The 9,682-nt window shown below is 38.6% G+C and overlaps 1 protein-coding gene across 1 annotated transcript in view; it reads left to right on the plus strand.

The window, feature by feature from the left end:
- The window catches only part of numbl (NUMB like endocytic adaptor protein), a gene marked incomplete at its 5' end in the record, with an annotated part of 33,080 nt that overhangs the window by 11,537 nt on the left and 11,861 nt on the right, over positions 1 to 9,682 (plus strand). The window contains 2 exon segments of the mRNA XM_014032636.1: positions 2,582 to 2,656; positions 8,012 to 8,152. Of these exon segments, the coding sequence (XP_013888090.1) occupies positions 2,582 to 2,656; positions 8,012 to 8,152 (216 nt within the window).

The following is a 9,682-nucleotide window of genomic DNA, read 5'->3' on the forward strand; positions in this document are numbered from 1 at the left end:
ACACACACACACACACACACACACACACACACACACACACACACACACACACAATTTCTGCTGGAGCTTCATTTTGTTGTGCAAAGGCAGCTGCAGAGACACCTCCAAGGACTTAACCGACTTCACAAGAGCTCATTCCACACCTAGATGCACCAAACTCCTCCACCAGCCAAAGGAACACAATACTTTCCACAGAGATAACACTTTCTTCTTTTTTCACTGGACTGTGACAGTCACCCCCAGAAAGTTTTCAAGGGAGGGGACCAAGTGGGATAATCTTAGGATGGTGCCCCAAAACCTAAAATTATGTTGTAATGAGATCTCATAAGACTAAAGTGTCACAGAAATAGAAATTGCGCAAAGAAAATATAAAAAAAGTCTCCTTTTTTAAATATAAATTAATATTAAGTATATTATATACTGTTTAAAACTGCATTTTGACAGAGGACAATGGATTACTGTAACAGTATTTTATTCTGTTTACCTTAGATTTGTTATTCTTATTCAGGGAGACTAGTGGCCTTTTTGCACTTGTTGCACAACAACAACAAGCTAACATTTGCTACCATTAGCTTACTGTCTTCTATCATCTTATCGTCTCTTCATTCTGCTGAATCATCCAGTACAGCCTTCGGTACTTTTCCTTCGAGTTTGGTGTAGTTCAGTGTTGTGTTGTAAATAAAACAAAATAATATTTGTTAATATTTTTCATTGTTATTATCCTCGCAAGCATAGCGGCAGCTCTCTGCTTCAAGCAAACCTAACCAGGCCAGGTTGACTGTGGCTGAGACGGGCTGGGCCTTACAATGCATAAAATGCCATCATTGTTTTTATCCTGAATTTTAAAAAAAAAAAAAAGAWTTTTTTTGCCCACCACTTGTTCCAAAACAATGTTTTGTTTATTATAATTATGACATTTCTAATAGTCCCAAAAAAACATTCAGTTTAGCCCCCAGGGAAGTGGGACTGGGACAAGGAGCGTGTGAACAGAGTGACACAGAGCAGCGAGTGTTGGACAGGAACACATGCAGAGTGGCTGAACAGTGCAGACTACAAGAGTTTGAGTCATTCACTTCAAAATCCATAATCCCAGAGAAGTACAGGTTCTGTTTGTTTGAGTCGACTATCCCAGACGAAAGGAATGCTCTATATTATACGGATGAGCAATTTAAACAAAAATACACTTCTGATTTTGTTGGATATTTTTAATTAATTCTTTGAACATTAATACATCCCCTCCCAATCCACAAACCACCCTCCTTTCTCTACTTCAGCGTTGTTTTAAAAAAGCATCCGTGACATTAATTCTTCAAAGTTGTAACTTATCTCCACCTTTTGTTACAAAGTTATTAGCTGCTTTGCTCCAGCGTTCGGTTTCCTTCTTTAACACAAACTTTTGTGCAGACTCTGTGCTCTCACACTCACATGGACTGCATGCTTCTTTAGCGTGTGTGTTTTTATGGTACAATTGGTTTGAGTGTTATAAACGCTGCCTGGTGTTCAACACTATTTTACTTCATCCTGTCAGATCTTACTCCACCTGCTTCAAGCGTGTAGTCCTATTTTGCATCAGCAAAGAAAGTTTTTACCTGTTTCCTAATACAAAAGCTTGTTCATCACATCTCTACAATACTTGTATTGGTGCTTTAGTGTACTTTAGTGTTGTTAAATCAGTAGCAGACGAACTTTCCTGTTGGCAGTTTGCAGTACAAGTTTTAATGACAACCAACAGGACTTTTCTTTTTTTTTTTTTTTTTTTAAAAAACTTGTTTAAAATTAAAAAATAAAAACAGATCAGATCTTTTTTTTCAGTTGTTGATTCTTATTCAATGTGCAGTAGTTCTTATCTATGCAGGACCAAAAAGTGGCATAATTAAAAATAAAAGTAGAAGTACTGTATATAAATGGCCCATTAAATAAATAAACACACTTAAAAATAATTTTAAAAAGGAGAACTTTTCCTCATGTTTTATAATTTTACTAACTAATTTATTTTACCAGCTTAGATCCAACAGTTTATACACTTTAATTCATAATTTAAATTTCAATGTTTTTAAAAATAGATATTTTTGTTTTACCTTGTACTTGTAGGCACATTATGTTTCAAATTTTTATACATTTTTAATTTAATTGTTTAGTTGTATTTTTATTTCCATGTGTTGTTTTTACTTCATGCATTTCTGCCTCATTGTACAAAAAATGTAAAACCAACACGTGGGAGTACAAGTTTTTGAACATGTGTGACTAGTTACACACACTTTACCAAAACTGGGGATTTGTGTGCAAGGATGTTGAAAAAAATACTTGGCCCCTCTATGAATATTGTGGCCCCTTACTAAGAAAGATCCTCATAAATAAGTGTTAATGGATGGATAAAATATGGATGTTTTTGTTCAGAACACAAACACCTAGGTCAAAAACTCTATTTTTTTTAATTGTGCTATTTTAGCATCTAATTGTCCTGCAATCAGCTCATTGTTATTGATATCTGGTAGAAAAATGAAGAAGTACTAAAAGGGTCTATTGAAGAACATTGAAACCTTCATGTGAATGATTTCCTCTCACCTCTGTTTTTTTACAGAGTGGTAAAAAGACAGTGAAAGCAGTGTTGTGGGTTTCAGCAGATGGACTCAGGGTTGTAGATGACAAAACCAAGGTAAGAAAACTTATCACGTCTTACTTGTAACTCTGTTTTGTTCTCCTTACACTTTTATGTACTTTATCTCTTGGTAACAAGGAGAAAAAAGAACAGTTTTGCAGACAAATAGAACTCACAGGTGTTTCACCTACAGCTGCAGGTAACAGCCTCTTTAGACAGATGTTGAGTAACGTAAAGGGCATTTGGAAGATAAAAATGTCAGATATTATCAGTGTCTGCATGTGTGAGAATCATGAGAGAATCGTGATTGTTTGCTGAAGTTGCTTAGTGGGGCGTAGAAGATCAAGTAAACACAGACACACACTCACACTTCAGGGTGTCTGGTAACATGGGAGGCCGCCAACAGTGAGTGCAGAAAGCTGTGGCTCTACTGAGCACTGAGCAGAATTAAAAACAGTACAGAAAACAAAGGCGAGACAAAACCCAAAGAAAAAGGCCTGTTTTTCCCGCTTTGCTTTGGTTTGTTTCGACACCACTCACATGACCTCACTTTTCTAACTCCCTAATCTCACTCCTTCTTTTACACTTTGGATTTAATTCTCCTTTTATCTTTTAAATCACTTAAACCTGATCGGTGTCACGACGTATTATCTTTGCTCTCCAGAGGCTTTTAAACATGGCTGCATGTGGTGGCATACTGACTTCTGATTTATCCAATTATTTCAATGGTACTGTTTGGTATTTTGCCACATTTTATATGAGTAAATGTGAAAAAAAATCACACACACACACACACACACACACATATATATATATATATATATATATAGCACGCAACTATATACGTTTTTGCTGCAAACTACAATAATTTTAACATCAGTAAAAACAAACTAAAAAATACAAATTATTTCATGTCGCAAAGAATTGTTTAATGAGTTTATTTTTATCACAAAGAATTATTCTTCAGTTTCACAATGACGCAGGCTGTATCTGAAGCCGACCGACAGCTGTTTTTTCCTCCCTTTTCTCTGGAAATGTTGAAAAACACAAATACTGGATGTAGAAAATATCTGAATACACTGGCCTGTCTGACAACGTGACTATTTTTATGTTTATGATGCTCATTCATTACATTAGTGTCTACAGATTCTACATCATAATTTCTGAATTTATATGCAGTCAACAATCCAATAAAGTCCATATTTACATGTTAATATCAGTAAATAATATATTTGACAACAGATAAAATTGATTTTAAATAAGGTTAAATATGAACAGTGAAGCTGTTTAATGTTAGTATACAGGTTTTACAAATAAAAATAATTAATTTTGGTTAAATATGCGTAATATTTACCTGTGAAACATAACCCTTTTAGCTCTTGTAAACATGTAACAATTTCTGCAGTTTATAGCAAAATATTTGTACCATTTGTACATTTATAAAGCGTTTGTTTGCACCACGCCACGTTCTGCTCATTGATTATAATGGTTAGCATTAGCATTAGCTCAATGCATATAAATCCCCCCTTGTGAAGCACGTCCAGTTCACGTCGCCCAATCCGGTAATATATATCAATGTACATAGTACTTAGAAACAACTTAGTAACTACTCAGTAACCACTAAGTAGTCATTTTGATGATGATGTAATTTTATACTTTAGTCAAAACAGTAACCAGGAGATGATGACAATCATGAAATGTGTGACTCACAGCAATAAACTCAGAAAATTCCTACAAAATACAGATTTATTATCTTTTAGCTCATTGTTTAATTTGCAGCAGAGCTTTCATTCTTGTTTGTTTGTTGTTACTTTAAATGAACTGTTCAGTATTGGCTCATCAGTAATAACCATACAGACAAAGCAACAGTCCGGTGGGATATTTAGCACTTACACATTCTTCTCAGGAGAGGGTGGAGACCGTAATCAAACCACAGGAAATGAAAACGGACTCATTGTTTGTTAGATAACCAGGCTAGTGACTGTAAACGAAGAATGATCTGTCTGTGTGGTGAATAGATAAAGACAACACCTAATAAATTATTTTCATTAACAGTGGATTTAACAGATTAAAATATTTGTAGACACCCAGCAATTATGACCCTCATTAATGTTCTTTTCATCATCTCTCTGTAACCGTCTATGAATCAGTCAGGGTGCTCTTATTAAAACCCACACAACCCTTATTCAGATCCATTCCCACACTCTGTAAATATGAGGCTGTGCTTCATTTATTCATGTGGATTTATACAGTTTTGCAGAATCTTCTCTGTATCATCAATAGAAAGAAACAGGAACTTTGTTTTTGTCTGATTCAGCAGCTTGTCTGTGCTCAAACTAAGCAAAGACGTTTCTTTATTGATGACAGCTTGAGTCACAAACTGTACCGCAGTGCTGTTTTCTTTCCTTCATCATCATCATTATCAAAATATTAGCACAGAAAACCAGTTACTACAGTTTTCTGTGTTCACAGCAGCAGGTAGGAAATTCAGACTCACACACGGTGGTCTCTGCTCAACCTTTCACCTCGGTACCAACATTCCCTTTGATTCACTAATTGACCCAAATTGAATAGACTTTTTAAGTTTTCCACCTCCTTCTCCCCACATCCCTCAGCCCTTTCTTTCTCTCCTCCTTTCCTGTCCTTCTTCTCTCTTCATCCTCCTCTCTTTTTGTTTTCTCCGGTGCTGAAAGAGAGGAAGGAAGTGTGTGGACAAGTGTGTGAACCCAGTCGCCTTTCTTCTCCCTCTCGCCTGTTTTCATTCTCATTCTTTCATTTCTTTCTGTTTTCTGAGTGAGTGAGCCGGGGGCCCCTTAATGTACACAGAGAAAGACCGGGGCCCCTCTCAGTTTCACCTATGTGGACTATAGATGCCGAGGCCAGCTGAATGATTCTTTTATAAAAGCAAAGTTAGGCAGCGGAGACATCCCAGAGATTAAAAGAGGGTCAGTGTCATTAGTCTGTGTCTTTTCTGTCATAAGTGGATTTGTGAATGTGGTGGAATAAGGGGTGTGAGGGTATGGGGGGTCAGAGTCCCCACAGCTAGTTGTCCTTTCTAACTCAACCTGGGCTCAAAATGGCAGCTTCAGGATTACAAAACTGTAGCACTGAAGATAGGACCCCAAGACCACACCTGTGTGTGGTCTGCAGCAGAATAAGGTCCTCCTGTGATCAAACAGGTCCTTGGATCTTTCCCCAATCGAACATTTATGGAATCAGCCTGGATAGAAAGTCTGAAAGAGTGAAGATACTGTATGTCAGGTCTTGAAGGACAGTTAGAACCGCTGTGGGCTGCAGAACAGGATATGACAACCCATTCTCACTCCCGAGTCGTCACATATTGACGTTTTTCAAAGGTCCCTTTGCGTCCAATTTTGACGCATCAGGTACCCCCCTTGCGTCATATTTTGACGGGATGGGGCGGAATCTGTTGTCGTAATTTTTCTAAGTGTAGAAAATGCACAAATAGTACCGTCCCAAAGCGTGAAATTACGTGTATTCACTTTAGACATCCTGTCCCAGACCCTAGTACCTAAAATTAACCATTAACCCTGATACGTAAAATTAACCATTTTTAGAAAATGTAGGAAATTCATGGCAACTACGTGTTGCAAAGCCTAAAATTACCTAATGTTCACTGTAGACATCCTATCCCTGACCCCAGTCCCTAAACTTAACCATTTATCCTGATCCCTAATGTTAACCTCAGACCCCCGACCCAAAGACCCCTGGTGGCGCAACCCGGAAAAGCCGCGGGCGGCAAGGACTGACGCGAGGGGGGTACCTGATGCGTCAAAATTGGACGCAAAGGGACCTTTGAAAAACGTCAATATGTGACGACTCGGGAGTGAGAATGTGTTGGATATGACTGTCATGGTGCGTTCACACCGAACGCAATTTCAGCGTCAGGAGCATCGGGTTTACATGCAAAGTCTATGGTGGACGCACTTCAATCTGCGTCGGGAAGGGCTGCAGTGCCTCAAGCGCGATTAGAGCAGCGCTATTTGAGCGTTCGACGCGCTTGATGCGCAAATCGCTGAAGTTAGAAAATCTGAACTTTTGCAGCTCGCTGCGCCATGTCAACCAATCAGAGAGACTCCACTGTGTGACGTAGCGACATATTTCCCGACGGGACAGTTTACTGAGTGATGTCCACTAACCTAAAACAGATGGAGAGGAGCTCTTTAGCTGAAATCGAGTGCCTGCAGTCGGTGTCCTGACAGGAGATATCTGCACCAATGCGTGGCAGCGATTCATCAGACTGGACTCGGGATAAAAATAGTCCTGAAAGCGAGCTGTGAGCCTCTCCCGCAGCTCCTGGGTGAATTAATTATGAATTAATTATCTGATGAACGTGACATGCTCTTGCTCTCTGTAAATAAAGCAAAGCCACTTCCTCGTCCGACATTAAATAGAGCCCGACAGAGGAGGGAGGGGCGGGGAGGCTCTTCACGTGCAGCGCTTCAAGAGCTGACCTGCGTCTGACCTCAAAGTGCACAAGCGTCCAACTTGAAGCGTTGGATGCGATTTTGACGCTGAAATCGCGTTCGGTGTGAACGCAGCATAAGAGTCACCAAGCTTGAAGTGGAGCCACACCCTACTGATGTGTCCCTGTGCTGGTATCCATCTGATCTGATACTGTCATCACTAACGTCCCATTTGACTTTTTAACATGTGCAGTTTTATTTATTTTCCACCACTCCTTCTCTTCTTTTTTATTAAAACTGAAAATTGTATTGATTTTTAAACAGGTTTTAATAAACTAAAATAACAATGAAAAAGAAAACAAAAAGACCAAAAGACTGGTCTGCCCCCCGCCTCCTGGGCAAAACACACCCCTCAGCAACACTTTTTAAATGAACATCAACAAATAATCAAAAAATCCAGAAATCACTCCCGGTCACCTACCAAGCTTCCATTTTTTAAAGAGTCCCAGAAGCTGTTCCAGTCTGTGTCCATGCTCCCTGTCAGTTTTCCAAGCATGGCCTCATTAGAGGCCGTGTCCACCAGTGGTTTAATCCACTCGTTCAGCTCAGGCCTCTTTGTGGTCCTCCAATGTTTCAAGATGATCCCGGACGCTGTCACAAGTCCGATCGAGACCACTGAAATAACTTTCTTTGAAATGTCCGGCGTTTGGGACCTGTCTCCCACCAAACATAGTTCTGAGCAGCTGGTCTGGCTCAGAGGTTCCTCTGACTCCAGATCTGAGTCCAACCACTTCTTCTTTTCTAACTGTTTTGTCAGTGAGTGTATTTTGAGTCAGTCTTTGGGCTGATTTGTACAATAAAGTATTTTACACCTTTGGATGCAATACTGACACTATTTTTCTTTTACTTTTCTGTGTTTTTTCTTTGATCTAATGAGATCCCACCTGGTTGTTCTCTGCTTGTTTCTTGTGTCTGCCTCTCTCAGGACCTCATTGTGGACCAGACCATAGAGAAGGTTTCATTCTGTGCTCCTGACCGTAACTACGACAAGGCCTTCTCCTACATCTGCAGAGATGGGACCACCCGGCGGTGGATGTGCCACTGTTTCATGGCTCTGAAAGACTCAGTGAGTTTTATAACTGCCAGCTCCACTTCTTTAGATACATTGATTACTCAGTAGTTTTAATTCAATTGATTCATTCATGAGTTAAAAAGTAATAATGATAATAAACTGGTGTATTATGGATGAAAACTTTTGTAAAATTATTTTTTAAGTTTTCAATTTATAATATCTGATTTCAAACCTAAGCTGAATACAAGCAGCATAACATCAAGTCCTGTCAAATGTTTTTGGAAATCTTATAATAATAGTAAAAATGAAATTAAAAAAGTAAAGCTACAATTCAGTCTGGTTTAAATAATGTCTTGGTTACATGAGCTGAATCTGAGGGTTGGATTACCAATGTGGGCAGAAGAGAATAGAGCACAAATCTGCGGGATTAGACGAGGGGATTAACCAGGATTGTGTGGGGTTATCCACCCATCTCTGTCTGCTTCTGTTTCCTCTACACCTTCTCCATATCGCTACACGTTCAGCTGTCTCGCCTCTTGTTCTCCTGGCTGACCTGTCTGCAGAAGAATAATGCAGGAGTTCGGTTGTTGTTAAAGTCGTGTGTAAATGTGTTTAGGTTCTTACAACATATTCTTTATTAACTATTAAACATTGTGCATTTGTAAAACAATCCATAAACAATTGATGTTTGTTTGTAATAAATGACCACCTTTCACCTAATAGAAGACAATGATAGTCAAACTTTTTATTGAACGTTACTCAGTCTGTTTTCAGACACACAAATTGGTCACCTTTCATTAGCGTAAAGCACTTTGAGTATCCTGGTTTGATAGAAAGGCACTATAAAAGTACAGTCAATTCACTATTCATTATAATTAGCAAGACACCTTCCATCTATGATTTGAAGCAGACTTGTTTCCATCCATACACCATTGCACTTGGTAAACAAACGTGGGTCAGAACCAGAGTATCACCTCGCTCATACATTGTCCCACTCAGGTCCGTCTGAACCTGATTTACAGTGACTCGAATAAAATTGTATTGTGTGCAATTAGTTGTCAGAAAAACTGTTACTGATCAATATTTGGCACTTTGCAATTACTACGATTAGTGACGCGCAGCTCGACTCACCTCTTCTATTTCCTTTTCTAAAACAAATAATGGCTCATCAAAGTCCACGAGATAGTTATTGCAGTCATTTCCATGCAGAGATAGTTGATTGTTAACATGGACAAATTGGAATTAATTTCATTTTATTTTAATATAGAAATGGATGACAAACCTCAGACACTTGTGGTTTTGGCATGAAGTAATACTTTTTATTATATATGATGCAGCTATTAGACATGGGTAACAACCGGAGCTTTTTGTCCGAAAAGCTTAATTTTATTTGAAACTCAACACTTAAAACAGGTTCCTTTCAGACTGAGTTATTATGGAGTTAGATACTCTTATTGATAAGACACACTGACTCTGTTCCTCTGTTTAACGTACAGCGGGTAAAATAAGAATTGAACATGTCACCATTTTTCTCAGTAAATATATTACTAGAGGCGCTAATGACATGAAATTTTCACCAGATGT

This window comes from Austrofundulus limnaeus, unplaced genomic scaffold, assembly GCF_001266775.1.
Source record: "Austrofundulus limnaeus strain Quisiro unplaced genomic scaffold, Austrofundulus_limnaeus-1.0 Scaffold1501, whole genome shotgun sequence".
Classification (NCBI taxonomy): Eukaryota; Metazoa; Chordata; class Actinopteri; order Cyprinodontiformes; family Rivulidae; genus Austrofundulus; species Austrofundulus limnaeus.